Here is an 18565-nt window from a genome sequence, read left to right on the forward strand (position 1 = left end):
AGACAAACAAAAGAAATAATATGAATTAGGCTATATTACATTTTGACAAATAAAAAAATGTTTAAAATTAAGACAAATTTAGATAAAAATCTGACAACCTGTTGAAAAAAAGATTACATACTATTTATTCATTTTTATTTTACCGAGAAGTCCCCTTGAGATAAAATACCTGTATCCAGAGAGCTGACATGTTATCTCTAAAGGGAGGATGTGCGATTGGAGAACCAGTGCTAAAGTATTGTGACTGCCCACTTGACTACAGCAGGAAAAGCGTAGCTGTCGCATAGAAAAGCAACAGCTGCTAATCATTTCATCATGGCAACAATAGCAACTAATTCATGAAAGCCTAAGTTGAGGCTTTCAGAGCATTACATATGGCAAATCACTGACAGAAGTGGGTGCACTTTTGGCTGGTTTTAAGATATCTTAACATTTTAGTTTTCTGATCACACACAAAGCATTTTCAGGTGCACAAGATTCAAAATAAACAGTTATTGTAGACAAAGCAGCTGTTGGGCAGTTCATTTCAATGTTGCTGCCAAAGATGAAAAGCTATTAAAGAGGTGAATAAAGAGAAACAGAAGTTTCAATGTAGAGGTTAAAAATGTCATGTAACTGGTTCCTCTCTGAACCTGCGATGTTGCATTTTTTTGTATTTTAAGTTCTGAGAGATTCAAAGCAAACATGTCAACTGACATGTCAAGTGTTTTTATAAACTCCGTTTCTAAAGGACCAAACTTATCTCATTGTTAATACTGTTTTATTTATTTATTTATTTAGCTAAAGGTAAGATGTGTGAGGCACACAACATTTTTTTTTCCATTTAGCACTACATCTTTAAGGGATATCTTATTTTCAAATGTTTTCACCAAAGCCTTTACTTTCTCAGTGTCTAAAAAAATATGAAATATTGTGGTCCTATCACCTTATGTTTGTCACTAAGAAAAAACCCTCTAAATGTATAAAATTTATATAAGGTTAGAGTACACATCTTGTATCATAGTAGGTAAAGCAACGAAGTAATCTTGCAGTTGTTAATTTTGTTAGACAACAGTCTCTCATCTACATGATTTTTGGATATTTAATAGGTAGATTTGAAGAACCAGAACTACGAAAATAAGAAAAACTACACAAAATTATTCAAAACCAGGTTTTTCAAACAGGCTTACCTACCAGCTATCAGACCACAGTCTGCAGCCCACTTTCAGAGAGTCATGCAAGATGTATGAGAGAGTTGGTGAGTGGATGCACGAGTCTGTCCTCGTTATGCCATCAAAAGATTTTGGTGACTGCCGCAAGGCTGCAACATCAGCACTCACAGACGGGCTTCCACTCCAATTAATATTTCCCTGGCTGAAAGAGGGTCTGCTGGTTCTTTCTCAATCAAGATTGCAAGAAGGTAAGCAAGGAAAGAGAAGTAAAGAAATTTCTAATGAAGGCTTGGTCAAGAACAAGAAAAAAAGGTGCAGACAGATAGTGGTTCCTTTTGTTGACTCAAAAATGCATTTATTTTTAAAACCACATCTATCTGAAGGAAACAATGCTATTTATTAGAATGAAAAAGTTTCTACCTAATAAAGGTAGAAAACTACTATATACAGTACAGACCTAAAGTTTGGACACACCTGCCCAAAAATATCACCAGCAAAGCCCCCCCACACCATCACACCTCCTCCTCCATGCTTCACAGTGGGAACCAGGCATGTAGAGTCCATCCGTTCACCTTTTCTGCGTCGCAAAAAGACACGGTGGTTGGAACCAAAAATCTCCAATTTGGACTCATCAGACCAAAGCACAGATTTCCACTGGTCTAATGTCCATTCCTTGTGTTCTTTAGCCCAAACAAGTCTCTTCTGCTTGTTGCATTTCTTTAGCAGTGGTTTCCTAGCAGATATTCTACCATGAAGGCCTGATTCACACAGTCTCATTTTAACACTTGTTGTAGAGATGTGTCTGCTGCTAGAACTCCATGTGCCATTGACAGGTCTCCAATCTGAGCTGCTGTTAACCTGCCATTTCTGAGGCTGGTGGCTCGGATGAACTTATCCTCCGCAGCAGAGGTGACTTGGTCTTCCTTTCTTGGGGCGGTCCGCCTGTAAGCCAGTTTCTTTGTAGCGCTTGATGGTTTTTGTGACTGCACTTGGGGACACTTTCAAAGTTTTCCCAATTTATCAGACTGACTGACCTTCATTTCTTAAAGTAATGATGGCCACTCGTTTTACTGTACTTAGCTGCTTTTTTGTTGCCATCATACAAATTCTGAGTCTATTCAGTAGGACTATCAGCTGTGTATCCACCTGATTTCTGCACAACACAAGTGATGGTCCCAACCCCATTTAAAATGCAAGAAATCACACTTATTAAACCTGACAGGGCACACCTGTGAAGTTAAAAACATTTCACTTCACAGTGAAGTGAAGCTCATCAAGAGAATGCCAAGAGTGTGTAAAGCAGTAATCAAATCAAAAGGTGGCTACTATGAAGAACCTACAATGTGACATATTCTCAGTTGCTTCACACTTTTTTGTCAAGTATATAATTCCACATGTCTTAATTCATATATTTGATGCCTTCAGTGTGACTCTACAATTCCCATGGTCATGAAAATAAAGAAAATTCTTTGAATGAGAAGGTGTGTCCAAACTTTTGGTGTAAATTTGTAAATTTGGCAAGTTTAGTACATTCCGTATAGGTGACATGACACAAAGGAGATTGACTGACAATGGTCTACAGTCCTTTAGAATGCAAAATACAATGACCCCCCCCCCCCCCCCCCCCAAAAAAAAAAAGATAGGTAAATTTAAAAGGCATGCAAAATTTTACCAAAATCAATCAGCAAAACAGAAAGGCCTCAGAAGGTGAACCGCATTATATTGAGGAAATGGTATACACCATTTTTAGAATCACATTTTATCTTAGCTTTTTGTTCCAATGAAAATTTTTTAGCAAAACTGTCTAAAATCCATCCATCCATCTTCCTCCGCATATCCAGGACCGGGCCGTGGGGGAATTAATTAATACGTTATTTATCCCACAATGGGGAAATTCTTCTCCACATTTTGACCCATTCCTTGGGGAGAGCGGTGAGCTGCAGACTAGCCGCGCTCGGGGGGGCAACAGCTGGCTGGGGAAAGCGCCCTTCGGTTGTTGGACGACCTGCTCTACCGCCTGAGCTAAACTAAGCAGTCTAAGCAAAGATGCCCAGACTTCCCTCTCCCCCGCCACTTCCTCCAGCTCCTCTGGGAGGACCCTGAGGCGTTCCCAGGCCAGAATAGAGACGTAGTCTCTTCAGTGTGTCCTGAGTCTTACCCGGGGCCTCCATCCACTGGGACATGCCCAGAACACCTCTCCAGGGAGGCATCCAGGAGGCATCTAGACTAGATGCCCGAGCCACCTCAACTGGCTCCTTTCGATGTGGAAGAGAGTGGATCTACTACGAGCTCTCCGTGGGTGACCAAGCTTCACCCTCTCTCTAAGGGAGCGCCAGCCACCCTACGGAGGAAGCTCAGTTCAGACACTTGTATTCAGGACCTCGTTCTTTCGGTTATCACCCAGAGCTCAAGATCAACTGGTAAAATGAGAGCTTTGCTTGTTGGCTCAGCTCTCTCTGCAAAACTTTGTTATAAATGGTCATTTAAATACTAAAAACAATGGAACAAAAAACATTATAAATTGTCACTTTTAAAGCATTTTATATGTTCCCATTTACTCTTTATGAGCACATGTAGGCTTTGATGTGACTTTGTAATTAATTCAGAGCTGTTGTGCATCTTTTTTTAGTCACAAGTATAGGCTTTACATCCAATATACCTAAACATATGTAATAAGGCACAGCACACTCTCGAAAGTCTAAGTACCTATTAAAGCAGAAGAACAGAAGATCTGCAATCAGCACAGCTTCAAAGAGCAGATATTGAATAAAATTCAACAGTCCAGAAGACCAGCAGCTTCCATTTTTCATTCATTGAAGGCGTCTGGAGTGTGTGATAGGGGTCTTAAATCATGCTGCCTACCCAAACTGAGTGGTAAGGGGCCATGGACCAGTGCAAGACTGGTAACCAATGACCCATAGGTCATTACGAATGAGATCAAAAGTTAGTGCACGGAGAGGTCCCCAAAGAAAAACAACCATCTGGACTGTAATACACCAAACCAGCTTTTATCTCCAAATGCCCAAACGTAACGTAATGACAGAGGTCATTTCATATTCACTTAATAACAGATTGCAAATAAAAATGGGAAAATGCCAGAAAAGTACTAAACTTCAGATCAAAAATTAATGAAACCTTATCATTTTTAAAGTTTGGACCGAATGGAAGAAACGTTTGACTCACCATCCTACAGGGGGTTACACTTTTGCTAGAAAAAAGGTTCTAAGAATAACTTTTAAACAACAAAAAAACATTTAAAAAAATCTCGTGACCACCATTGCGGATAAATAGTCCTGAGAAAACATTTTAGACTGTTTGGTAATCAAAACTAGACTATTAACACATGAATAACCCCTTATAACCTAAGCTTAAAAAGCTTAATGTAATGCTATTTTTTAAGATTCTAACCTGTATTTTTATTTGTATTTTATGTTATTTGTTTTAGCATTTTATATGTATAGTTACTGCACACCTTTTATGTATCAATTTCTGTTTTTATAGTCTTGTTATTTAGACCTCAAGTCCCCAATATAATTATTCAATTCTTTTTACTATATACAATAAGCACTTTCTCCCTTCTAATTTTCCTTAAAGATTTTTTGACCATGGCGGTGTATACGGAACATGCATAGTTTTAGTGTTCACTGTTTACTTTTAATACAAAATCCACAATAGTAACAAAATAAATTAACAAGTTTCACCTTTATTAGGTCAGCATCAACAGCAAAACCAGTATTTAACAAAACTTTGAAATAAAAAAATAGATAGTCTAATTTAATACACTTTGTATCTAGCTAATACGTTACCATTCAACAGGGGTGGAGTCATTGAGTGCACATTCAGTGCAGTATTTTTTCTCTTTTTCAAAGGGGAAAAATTGTTTTATGTAGAACAGCTACATATACTTTACATACAGCTTTACCATATACAGTACACTGTGTAAATGTTTATACACAACTTCATTGGCAAATATTCCCTGTTCTCTAATTTTATCTGTACGTAAAAGTTCCTATCACTGCACTTTAAGCAATTTTACTTTTTTTAAATAAATATACATTTTCCATTTTACTACCACTTCAGCTTGGTTCAACGCAATACAGACTAATCAACAATTTAATTTCTAAAATATTTATAGAATGTATATTAGATTTTCTGAGCTATATAGATATATGCTGTATGGAAACCTTGAAACAAATAAATTGCATTCGATTTTTTTCCTTTTATATTTGTGCACCTTCAAACCAATAAAGGCCATCTGAAATAACAGAACAGAAGTTGTAACAATTTCACATTTTATATTAGTTTTACTTGGCATATTTTGTTCCCCTGTTGAGGTGACTTTAAAGAACAGATTATATGAATTCCACCAACAGTTACACAATACTACATTCCAAAAGGCAAAAAGAGGGCATAAAACAAGGTTTGCTGTGCATGCCCTCTATCACTTCTCATACAATATATGGCAGGTACCTGTATAGAAACAGCGGGAACACACACGACTTTGAGAAATCTGATCTGTCCTTAGGCACAAATACAGAGTAACGTAATGAGAGCTGCATGATAAAAACTTTATTGGGACGTGCGAAAATATTTGGTTCAATCGATTATAAATCAACCTGGGACATTTATTAGCCAAAAATAATTGTTATATTGTTTTATTCTAATCAAATAAAGGGGGAAAAACAAATCAAAAGTGTTCTGTAAGTGGCTGTAAAAATGTTAATCTTCTGAATGTACCATATTTTCTGGAGTATAAGTCACATTTTGTTTTCATAGATTCACCAGGAGTGTGACTTGTACTCAGTAGCGACATATTTGTAATTTTTTAAAACATTATAAAAATAATAATCACAAATTATATATATGTTATTTTTCCACTAACAACCTCCTTAGCAGTTGTTTCCCTACAAAAAACCGCTTGATGGCACTGTAGGAGCATGTATCTGTACTTGCTGCTGACAGCAAAGCAGAAGAAGTGCTGTCCAAAACAAACATGGAGGAGAATTTGATCATTCTCCTCCTGAATGTTATGATTTTCTATTTTACATCTAAATATTATTATTATTGCTTTTATTTTTTCTCTCTTTCGACTAACGTGGGACAGCAAGTCATCAAAGCGGGTCACAGACAGAAGAACAGCTAAATACACCATTATTCAGAGGTAGCTCCTGCAATATAGAACGTAATGATCGTCTTAAGAAAAAAAAAGAAAAGACCTACAGATAGAGAACTGATTATCCGTGCCTTTTGTAGAGTTCTTCAGAATAAATAAACTTCATCTCTCAACCTCATCCTGATCTTCCGTTCCGTGCATTATAAACGAGATATGCAGTCAAAGCCTCCTTGTAGTGATTAAGCTAAAAACGTTAGACAGTAGCTTCTCAATGGTAGCGTCTAGTTTATGAACACATTTTTGGACGAGCATTGAACATTAAAAATGATTCGTGTCAAGAGGCAGCAGACGTGTTCACACCAAACAAATCGCAGCGTTATGCTGGGCTTGGCCAATTTGTTTATAAATGTTGGACTTTTCTCTTATAAAAGTGCAACTTAACTGCGTAGTGACTTACATATGTGTTTTTTTTCTTTATTTTGCGTTTTTTGGCTCCTGCGACTTATACTCCAGAAAATATGGTATAAAGGAAAATCTCAATATCGTCACAAAACCATGACTTTTCTGAAAATTATTTACGTAAATAAAAGAAAAACAATACATCTTTAGCAGCACATCTCATGTATGATCTTTACAATCAACTATACATTTTTTCTTTTTACCATAGAGTTTGTTCCGTCTATTCCTACTAGCAAATTCTAATTTTACCCTATATTTTTCCCAAAGCAGTTTTCATAAATGCATTTTTGTTTTTATTGTTGTTCATATCAACCGTACAGAGATAAATAAAAATAAAAAAAACTACAGATTAAGTTTCTAAGACTTTTCTGATCCTCTGAGAAGTAAAACCCACCCCAAGCTAGCAGAACTTAATAAATTGGGGTTACTATTTTCAGTGGCTAAATTGGTAAGTGGGTACAAAAGCAGCACTAAAAAAAAAAAAAAAATTTCACAAAAAACAGCACCCTCAATAAATAAATATTAAATAAAAATTAAATAAACATCAATAAATCTTTCTATTTTTTCCAGTAATGCTGTAGATAATATTATGCCTAATGTTTGTGTCTCAAAGATGTCGGTTTACAAGATTCAAAAGTGAGAAGTTCAAACTTCAAATCAGAATCCTTAAAATAAATTTAAAGGAACAACATCAGTTTGGTGGCCAAATATCTTACACTTTAAAATACGTAAAATTTTGTCCATTACAGTTTAAATTTACAATTCTTTTATACTATATTTTCTTGAAAAGTTAACACTCCCTAAAGAATAAACTATCCCTCATGAAGAATAAACTATTATCCTTTGTCAAATGTTTTGTCAAGACAGTATTCATAACCATCAATACTGCCTTTTATAGAGTTTTCTTATAGATGTTATAGGTTTCTTTCCGATTTCAACTATTAACATTGGCAACTTCACGATCTGTAGAAATTAAGTAGTATGGCCCCTGATGTAATTTCTATGCAATACATTTAGAGAAGAAAAAACTTTCTCAATTTCCCTTCAAAGCAACTTTGGCTGTACACGGCCTACCATCTATTAGCAACATTAGTAGGCATGATCATTTTGAAGTTTTGAAGTTTAATACTCATGTTAAACTTTAAAAGAGAGTGTACAATTAAGACCACATAACCTTGGATTATAAAACACACTTAAGAAGCAAGGAAGACATCCAGTTAAAGGTTGATCAAAATCACAGTAAAAAATAAGAAGAGTGAAGCAGCATTGTCACATTTTTGTTAAAACGGTTGAAGTTAAACAAGTGCTTTGTAAATCTTTTAAGATCTGTTATTTTTACTTTCACCACTTTTCTTGACCTGGATTTCAGCATAAAATGAAAAAAAACTTGAACATTAGTCTATAATATTTGGAATACAGGGAAAAACACAGATGTGTCCAGCTTTCCTTTTGTAAGAAAAAACATTTTCGGCAATCCCAGTTTAGCTGCTACTTAAGCAGGACATCTTTTTAATTTTTAGAATTCCAGTTCAATCCTCATGAGTAATTCCTTTAAATGGAGCATGACTTTGCCCTCTTCCTAGGTTTATGCTCCCCAAAGTCTCTGTCATCAGCAGCACAATGGCTGAAAGAGCACATAGTCTGTGACAGCCTGCGCATTCCCAGTCGAAAAACGCTATTTGACAGGCTGTAGATGACGCAATTGCAAAAACTGTTGCTAATAGCCAGCCAGGTGGTAATAAAGGAAAGCGCAGGTATATTTAAGACATGTGAGCTTTCCAAAAGAAAGTAGATTATGTATGGTAGCCAAAGGATGTAGAAAACACTAGTGATTCGAAAAAGCACCATGGCATAGCGCCGATCGGGTCCATGCCCTCCTTGATGCCCACCTCCATTTCCTTCTTCAGCCTCCATTTCTTGGCTTGGGAAGCGTGCTCGTCGTTCACTAATCTCTCTGTTGTGTTGTTGGCAAATACGAAAGATGTGATAATAAGTGAAACAGACTACAAGTGCAGCAGGTGCATAAAGCAAGCACACCACAAACCCTGTAAATAGGGCAGAGGTTGGCCAAAAGTGAGCACACCACTCAAAAATGTCCCCATGATATCCTGGCTTACCCCAACCAAAGAAGGAGGGCAGGAAAACCATGCTTGAGTAGACCCAGATAAGGGCAATGCAGCCTCTTAACCTGCATGGTGTCACCAGCTGGTTGTAGGATAGTGGTTTGGTTATGGCCAAATAACGGTCCACACTAATGCAGGCTAGACATGCCATTGATACACTCTTTAGGACAGAGATAACATAGCTAAAAACCTGGCATGTAATTGGTTCTTGTACACCTGCTGGGTAGTGAAGTAAAGACAAGGTGGGAACAAGGCAACTGAGTCCCACCAGCAGGTCAGCATAGGCCATGGTCTGGATGAAATAGCTAGTGGTATAGTGGTGCAGGAGAGGGGCACAGTGAAAAACAAAAATCACTGTCAGATTTCCTGCAATGATGAGAACAGTCAGGAGTACAATGACAACAGTCTCCAGAATGCAAGCGTCCAGGCCTTCCCTCAGCCCCCAGCCTAAGGGGCATGAGTGGTTGGATGTCCTGCCGGAAAAGAGGTCTCCGCGGCTGCTGTTTGCTGTCAGAATCTGCTCGGATGTCAGTTCAGACTGGTTCATTGTGGCTGCAAACCTGATAGTGTTGTTGTGTATAATCCTTAAAGAAGCAGTAGAGAAACTGAACAACTGCAAGTCTCCTCTTGGTTTTTTTTCCCCCAAGGTTTGCAGCCAGCCTCAGTTCTCAAAGCTGAGCATTCTCCCAAACACACTCAAGCCTGTTCTTGCTTTACTCTTACATCGCTGGCTCCCAATCAAATGATCATTGACTGGAGGAAATTGATAAAACCTCAGGGAGGGTAGGACAACCATTTCAGCTCTATTTTCCAATCAAACATGCTTAGAGGAAAAAGTGGATGGATAGCGTCTGGGGTTGTGGGGAAAAAAGTGTTATTCCTTCAGTGAACCAAAAGTGGTAAAGCTTTAGTGCTGTTGCCAGTATCTATCCCAAAGGTGAGTATCCCTGCTGCTTTGCCTCCCTGTGTGAGGCCTCATCGCATGATTTTAATGAGAGTTGCCACCAGGAGGTAGAGGATATAAGCTTAGAAGATGTGAGAAAGGAGGCCACAAAAGGTTAAAGCTTTAAGCAAAAACCAGTGCTCTTCTTTCTTGACAAATAAACACGATGGATGAAGCAGTATATTTCTGAAGTTGTAGACATGAAGAGATGCATTTTGAGAGAGAGCTAATGCTCGAAAAGCATTTTAGACCACCCAAAAAGTGTCTGTAGATATGCTATTAAATACAGTTTACATTTTTTTTATTAAATCCATCAATTCACCTTTTTGGGTTGCCAATTTGTTTTTTGTGTAGTCGGGGTTTATGATTTTTGTAGTCCTCTGGTCAGTGTCGGGATCCCATGTATTCCCAGCTATTGTCTGAATCAAAACACAGACACTGACTAGAACAACAAGAAGATCTCCACAAGAGATAATGTCACAGTCCTCTCAACACTCATGGCAACGAGAGAAAATAAAAATGTAGGATCCTTTAGTTTGACAATTAAAAAATGTCTTGGTAAATCCTTTGGATGAAGTGGTCTTGTATTCCGGCGAAGATCTCTAAATTGGTCTCAGCCTTAGGGAGAAGATTTTGCAAAAAAGAAAAGGAAGTTTTAATAATCAGCTGTAGATGAAAGGATGAAAAATCAGGGTTGCATCCAAGCAGGTGAAAAGAATCTCCAGGAGAAATGTGAGGCCAGCTGATAAACTCAGTGCTCCACTCACTCCAACTTTCCGGCAATCCTGGCAATTCCGGCAAACAATTTAGGAGCTTGAAAATAACAACAAAAAAGCAATCAATCCAATCATTTTTAGTTTTGTTGTCTCTTGTGACATTCTGAAGATCTAGCAAAGGTTTGTGTGGTTCAATATTTTTTTCTCAGGTGTTTTGATGCCGTCTTACATTTTATAACTTGTTCTTTTCATGTTTTTCAAGTTTTAAGCAGGTGGAATCATACATTCTTCCCCACTTCAATGTCTTACTCCGACATAACACTAGCAACTTAAAAACACTGGAATCCACTGGAGCATCATAAAGAAGAGATCAGGTCCCACTTACAAGCAGCATCCTTTGAACAGAGCCCATTTTACCATAGACAAAAATGGCAGTCCATGTTCTCAGTAAATAAATCCTTAGATCCTGGCATGGGTGGCTCATGCAGGACAATGCAATATGTCCGAAGCAGCGTGTGAGGGTAAAAATATATAAACATATAGTAATGACTTCACTGATGGAAGTGAGAAAAATCTGCAGCGAGGGAAGGACGGGACGAAGAGTCCCTCAGCCCTGGTGCAGAGAGAAGCGATGCTGTGCCTGGCTTGCACTTCCCTCCCACCCTCCCTTCCTCGCCACACTGTCTCTTTAGCTTGCACACTCAAGTCTTTCTCTCTCTTTTTTTGCACATACACACACCGACACATAAACCCTCCTTCTTTTTTTCATTGATTGTCCTGCCTCTTCTCCTCCCAGCTGCACCTGAGGCACCCTGGCACTTTATCCTGTCTCTTAAACCTTTTTTTTCCCACCAGAAGCAAATTTGGAAACGTACCATACTTCTCATATATCACTTGTCTCTCTCAATATCACATCATTTTGTAAATTTTGTTACTTTAAAAACAGATTCCTCCCAGCTTTTTCTTTCTTTGCTTTACTCTCATCTCCATATATTTCCATCTATTGCACAAACGCACAACCATATCAGCAAAAAATAATTAATTTAGTGAATACAAAATTAGTCACTCTTTTGGCAAAGGAGAGAAAGAATTATCCTTCTATAAATCTACCATCAAGTAGCTTTACTTAATGTATTCTTTATTCAACAGCTTGGCACAGTTATGTCACCTTGGTTACAGTTGCCAGGCTTTTTAGCCAGTTGGGAGCACCCTCTGACCAGCAAATGATAAAAGGGATATTGTGACAGATAATTGGCAACAAAGATGGGTGGAAAACATTTAACCAATGTTAAGGTCTGAGGATCTTATTAAATTCCAAAAAATATTACAAAACTACATTTCACTAAACCATTTTACCTGCATATTTGTCTAATATTACAACTTATTACCACAGTATATGCTAATGCATAAAAATTCTCACCAAAAATGAAAGGAAAAAGTTACAGTAATGTAGCTTGAGTTTGAAATAATTGAGATCATAATGTTATTCAAAAGGTTTATAATATTGGACAGATGTCATAATAGTTGGATCTTCTTTTAGATCCATTTTTCCTGGGTTTTTTTTGTACAGAAACCATTTAGAAATGCATTAGCCAAAAAGACTGTTGAAATTAAACAGATGGGTGTCCTCCCATTTACATTTTCCTCTTTGCTTAGGTTTTACATGTTGTTACTATGAACCTTCGAGAACTTTTTTTTAATGATATAAGAAAATTAAAAATACCAAGTGACAAAAGAAAGTACACTTTAAGTGGACAGTTCAGCTGTCGTCATCAAAGAGCTAGTCAATGGAGATCACTCAGCAGAGTTTTTCACCTTTAGTGTTAGGCCCACTGATGAAAAACATGACCAGAAGGCCACCGTTAATAATTCATTCTGGTTCAAAACAAAGCCAGCGGGGCCTCTTGGAAACAAAGGTGGAGGCTGATTCACCTTTCACAGCTTCACAGTGTCCCACCCCCTTCTGCCCCTGGGCTCCTGTTGATTTCAGGTTCGCAAGTAATGTGTCAGCTTAAACACTGTTTACTTTTGTATTAAATGGTGGGTTTAAAGCGGACTGAAAGTACAACAAATGGTCAGAGTATTATCCCTCTTGGTAAAGTAACTTTAAGATAAAAAGGTGATTGATTGGTCAATACTATCTCTTTAAAGGAAGAAAGTGCTCAGTTAATCAGTAGGAAAAAAAAAACAATAAACATTGGACTCGAAGAAATTTTATGAAGTAAGAAAAAGCTACTTAAAAGTTCACCTTATGGCTAAAAAAGGTTATCAATCCATCCTCAATGCAAACCAACTTTTGCACCATTTGTCTAGAAACTAACAGTAGGCCAATGATCCAAAGTTGTCCAAACGCCAATTGTCACACCAAAGCTCTAAAAGGGAGTAAACAAACTGATCAAATGGCAAGCAAAAAAAAAAAAAAAAAAAAAAAAAAAAAAAATCACATTTCTCCATATGAATAGGAAATGTAACTGACAAGACTCTCTCACTAATCAAGTGCAGATGTAATTGCAGAGGATGAGCGGTAAGGTTATACTGTAGTTGTATGACATTAGTCATATCGCTACCACCACCTATGTTTTTTCAGTGTTGCAGGAGTATATCTTAAAAAACTCTGGGTACCATAGGTCATCTCCATCCCTGCAGCGCCAACCAACCAACAATAACATCCCAGCACCAAGGCCATAGGTTCTGTCTCCTCAATGGAAGACATGTTGAGAGGATCGGGTGCCAGTGCTTTAGCTGTGAGACTGAAGCTGGTAGAGTGACTGATCAAAGTAGAATCCACTTACTGCACTGCCAAAGTAAAATGTCCACAGGACCATTTTAAAGTTCCTCATATTTTATTTCCACAAAAAAACAATTCAGTTCAATCCCATTGACAAATCCTGTTTGTTATGTCCATCTTTTATATTTAGCTCTGAACTGAAAAATCCTGAAAATGGCTAACACAGCTTTCCACCCATGTTACCATCTTTTAAAACAAAGCACTACATTTGCATGTTAGTTACAATAGTAACACTGTATCTTTAAGTGGGATATTTGCTAAGAAGGAAAATATCCTCCTAAACCAAGATTTAAATTTTACAATTAAAAGGCAAATATATGAAAACAATTGTGTACATGCTGGTGTGGAAGACCAAAAGAACTCATAACCCAAACTAATCTCTAGTACAAATTAAAAAACTGCTACATTGGAGTTCAGAGGTTTTCCATTTTCAAAAAAATCTTAAGAGTGCTAAAAGGACACAACTTCCAAGAAACACCAAGGGTTATAGGGTCTTTTGGGTTATTTGTGCAACCAAACCAGAGGTGGTTGGCGTCTAAACTTTGTGCTAGACCATGGCTCTTCTTTCTTGATTCACAGACACCTTCACAAATGATTTTGTTGGTCCCTTCTTTATAGAAACTCCTTGATACCAAGAAACCTGAGCACCCGGTGTATAGACTGCCCCAGAAAGCCCCTCCATCCTACTTCTATTGACTCACAGTGGCCCCTCTAACCATTTTCTCTGGATACCACAAGCGATACAAATTTTGTGTAGTTTTGAGTTTTTATGGAGCCTACACATTTCTGACGTAGATGCTGTTGGTAAATGGAAACTGGAAATGGTTTTAGCATTATAAAGGATACTCACAGAAGTATGAGTGACAGGTGTGCAGTGAATAGAGCCATTTTGTTAGGAGAAAAGAATGGTAGCCGTTGTGTGGCAAGGCACATTTTTATGTTTGAATAACACACTTAAGGTAGCAGATGACATTATGAGTAGCAATCTTTTTAGTAGCATTAGTCTTTCCAAACCAATGTCTTTTTCATGTTGTGTCACATACATAGTAGGAGCGTTTATTAGAAAAAAAAAAAAAAAAACAATGTAGAATTCTGTGGGTCACATAATACACTGGTTGGTACTGGGCCCATTTAAAGTCTGTTTCACAGCTCTGTTTTTGATGACTGGGGTGGATATGACATCGTTAAACATGATTCCTTCCAGAAATTGGGTAAAATATGAGAAACGTGCCTATGTGTTGCAGGAAAACATCTACTATCTAGATTCAATAATTTGACTGTTAACGATCAGTGGAAGTAGCATGTTTCATAAAAAGTGAAATCTGGCAACTTTACTGACTAACTGAACATAAAAATCCCTCAAAGACAGCCCCCTCATTGCAACTGTCTTGAATATTAAATGTAATCTCAGAGGCAAAAACAAGGTTTTGGATTTAGACTGTAAGCGTAATAACTTCCATCATGAAGTGGGGTCATCTCACATTGTGGAGGAAAGAGTACCAAGCTACCTGGTTTTTAACCGAGTAAACCACACTCCACGGTAGTTATTTTTGTTTTAATTGGCAAGCTTTAATCACTAGAAATAGCAAGTGTTACTATGAGGCTTGTTAGCATGCCAGTTAAGCCCACATTGCCAAGGAGAGTTTAGAGAAGAGTTCAGCAGTGCAGATTTAGAAGACAATGTTCACAATTATAAAAATCATCGGAATACCAAATTTCCCCACAACTTCCAATTTGCATGTTTGATGCAAATAAAGTTTAAGCACTAGAAAATCTGAAATAGAGTAATCATATCCTATAATAAATATGCCCTTATTCTGGCTGAGCTGATAAAAGATCATGTCTATCAGGCAGTCATTTAGGGTGAGTCCTTTCTGGTAATTAATGTCAGTGTAGTCAACAAAACACACTAATGCATGTAGGTTCAGTTAGCATTACTTTTTAGATTCTTGCAGTGACCCCATTATCATTTGAAAATCATGTCAACAAATAATGCATAGAGACAGATCCTTACCTCTGTGCCCATTCTGCCTTGGTTTCTAAGAAAGGTTGAGTTTTGGAAAGGAAAGACTGGAAAAAGCTGTTAAAGTTTTTCATTTAAGTCCCTGAATGGAGCGTGGCAGCACACCTTGAGCTTGTTCAGCTTGAGGGATATGTAAAGGTTGTTCAAATGTCAGTAGAAACTACGTAACTCAAAAACATCTGTAAAAAAGCTTAGAAAGTGCTTGAAGATTAAATGTCTCAGCTGTCCTAAGGCTACATAGTGTGGGAAAGAGTGCATATTTGTTATTCTACATAGAGCAATTAAAGATGAGAGTAGTATAACTGAAACTGTAGGAATAATTCAGGTATTTTCCATTCCTGCTATTCTTCTGAGGAAGACAAAGATCACTCTACCCTAGTACTGAATTTCTAGTGATACATGACACTGAAATAAAGTACAGATACCCATACCATAACAATGGCAATCTCGATACTCAGAATTGAATTGATGCTGCCACAAACAGACAATAGACATTATTCAGCTGTACAGTGCCTTACATTTGCCATTTCCCATTTACGCTCCTCACTCCATTTTCTCTCAGCTCTATTCATTTGATGTAGCTATAAATATCTCAGCCTAGCAGCCAATCAATACCATTACTACTCCAGGAAGACAAAAGATGTAGGTGTGGTGAAGACACACCCACATATTCACTATTTTGTCACACATGAGAAGCAGAGAAGGGGCCTCAAAGTGGGCTCAGAGAATGAGCTCTGCAACAGGAAAAAAAAATTTTTTATCACAGGCAAAAATGATAAAACCGAGGCTGACAATATAAGAATAATAGTGAAACGTCTAGAGGATAAAAGACAAATGTTTTTTATAATTTTTCCATTTTCTTTTTCTTCTTTGTTCACTCTGCATCTCTTTCTATGCCTGTTTTTTCACTGAGTAAAATAAATAGTTGAACCCACTGTTATTGTAATTGTTTCAATGCAAAGATTTCTGACTGTTCTTGTGTTCATATAAACCCCTCCTTGCCGTTTATTTATTTATTTTGTTTTAGTTTTTCCTTATGGAGAAGGGGGGTTTAAGGGCAGGGTTGCCCAGTTTAGTTTAGTCCATTTAGTTTTATTTAGCTTGGTTAAGCAATCGGCTATTGTATTTTATAACAGATTTTTTGTTTTGTACCTGTGTGTAGCCTGTTGAGACAACTGTGATATATTGGGCTATATAAAATAAATTGGATTGAATTAAATTGAAATTTAATTGTTGGAATTGAATAGAATAAAAATAGAATTGAACAGAATAGAATCTACTTTATTAATCCCAAGAGAGTAACAGCAGCCAAGCAATAAACATTATGGCAGAGGGTAATGGTGAATGTAATATCACAGAATCAGTCAAGCATGACAAACACGATAACCTAAGAAGAAATGATACATTAAAGGGAATTCAAAGCTGCATCCACCACAGTCAAGGGAAAGCTTGTGTTTGTGTGTGTACATTATATATATTTACAAACATAGTTGTAATCTTTACTGTCATAATTGCTTAGAATTTAAGATGTTTTAATATCAAAACCCAGTAAAATTGGGTTCTAGCTCAAAATCAGAATATATCATTCAACAGTAGATTGGAGAAAACTGCATCCAAAATGTTGAACTTGCAACCCAACCAAAAAGTGGCGTCCTGCTGGTTCCCTCACCTCGAGGGGAACCTGGTTGCAAAAAAAGATGGCGCCTAGACATCATCAAAATTCAACAAGATTTCAGAATTATAGCACCTTTTGTCAAAACTTTGTAAAGTGAAAAAAGGTTCAGTGTGCAACATGAGCGTCAAACGGGGCAAAAACAAAAAGGGATATTAACAAAAGTGTTCAGATATGTAAAACTATTACATTAGAGCTTTAGCTACAGTGTTTACATTCCTTCACAACCGTAACTTTTCAACCCTTAACGCGATCAATGGGGAGGGGGGACGAAGCGTTTTCCGATCGAAATAGGAAGGGGGGGGACAAGACGCGAACTTCCGTTTCCGTTGTTTTTCATATGTGTGTCTCACTCAAATCATCATTTGATCTATTTTAAAAGCATTCCCAGAGATCTTTTAATTATTATTATACCAAGGTCCAGGTGAATACTTGATTCTGATTGGCTTCTGGGTGTGCATTAAAAAGTGGTAACCACACGCCCCAAAAAGAGGTTCCGGTCACCCATCTTAAATCTTGTGTATCACTGCGTTGGTTTCTTTAAAACAACCTTTAGCTACATCATCTGGACAAAAACAAGCGGTAAGAGGTGAACTTTCTCTCTGAACTCATGCTTTATATAACCCATTAGGACAATCAGCATGCATATATATATATTAGGCCTGCACAATATACCGCAAATTTATCGTTATCGCGACATTAAGCTGTGCGATATGCATACTGCAAAAGACGGCGAAAATCGCAATAAATGTTTACCTTAAATGTGCTAAAACAATCTCATGGCAGCTTGAAATATTGAACAAATGAAATAAATCCCTTTTATGCATTTAACCAATCGGAAGGACCCGTTTACGTTGTTGATCAATCAGAGGAGCCCTTTTATGTTTGATGTTTGCCTCCTACGTCGACGAGGGTCAGTTGGAGTATAATTTTTAAACTGTTGCAGTGAAATGGAAATTATGTTTTTGGTTGTTTTGCAATTTTTTATATACCGCAAATTATATCGTTATCGCAATATTAATCACCAATATCGCATATCGCAAGTTTTTCTCATATCGTGCAGCCCTAATATATATATATATTTATATAACATGACAAGGCCCCGCACCACATAACAAATAGTCCGCTTTTTGTGAAAAAAAAGCTATCCACATCGGGGGGGAAAAACAAGAATTAAGGCCTAAAAACTGGTTTGTATTTATTTCTCCTTTGTAAGTGACCAAGGTATAAGCCAGTTAATTGCCTTCGAAGTATGCATTATTACTTTTTAACACACTTCGGGCTTCCAGGGCGTGCGTTAAAAAGTGATAATGCACACTTCATCTGTCATTAACCCTTACTTAAACCATTTTTAGCCAAAATTTAAAAAAAACTGAAATTAGTGGGAGGTAGGTCATCCAAAATTTGCCTCAGAGTTGTAGGCAGAACTGTTGGCACCCCCATTTTCCATCATCTATCTGTTTACAGTCTAGCTTACAGCCCCTTAAACCCCAATATAACAGTGCAACAAAACTGGTAAGCAATATTGGAGCTATCCAGCCGCACAGTTTTAAGCCAGATACCAGTTTGGACCAGAA

At 37.4% G+C, this 18565-nt stretch overlaps 2 protein-coding genes across 3 annotated transcripts in view; both read right to left on the minus strand.

The window, feature by feature from the left end:
* rabgap1l (RAB GTPase activating protein 1 like) overlaps positions 1-18565 on the minus strand; it is a 94012-nt gene that overhangs the window by 49707 nt on the left and 25740 nt on the right. The window lies entirely within an intron of this gene.
* gpr52 (G protein-coupled receptor 52) lies at positions 4835-13567 on the minus strand. Its single transcript, XM_011474034.3, has one exon. The coding sequence runs from the start codon at positions 9391-9393 to the stop codon at positions 8275-8277; it is 1119 nt and encodes a 372-aa protein (XP_011472336.1). The 5' UTR covers positions 9394-13567; the 3' UTR covers positions 4835-8274.

Source organism: Oryzias latipes, chromosome 4 (genome assembly GCF_002234675.1).
Source record: "Oryzias latipes chromosome 4, ASM223467v1".
Taxonomy (NCBI): Eukaryota; Metazoa; Chordata; class Actinopteri; order Beloniformes; family Adrianichthyidae; genus Oryzias; species Oryzias latipes.

What these genes read in the sequence shown, in the direction of transcription:
- gpr52 (XM_011474034.3), bottom strand. Translation starts at nt 9,393, where the DNA reads ATGAACCAGTCTGAACTGACATCCGAGCAGATTCTGACAGCAAACAGC.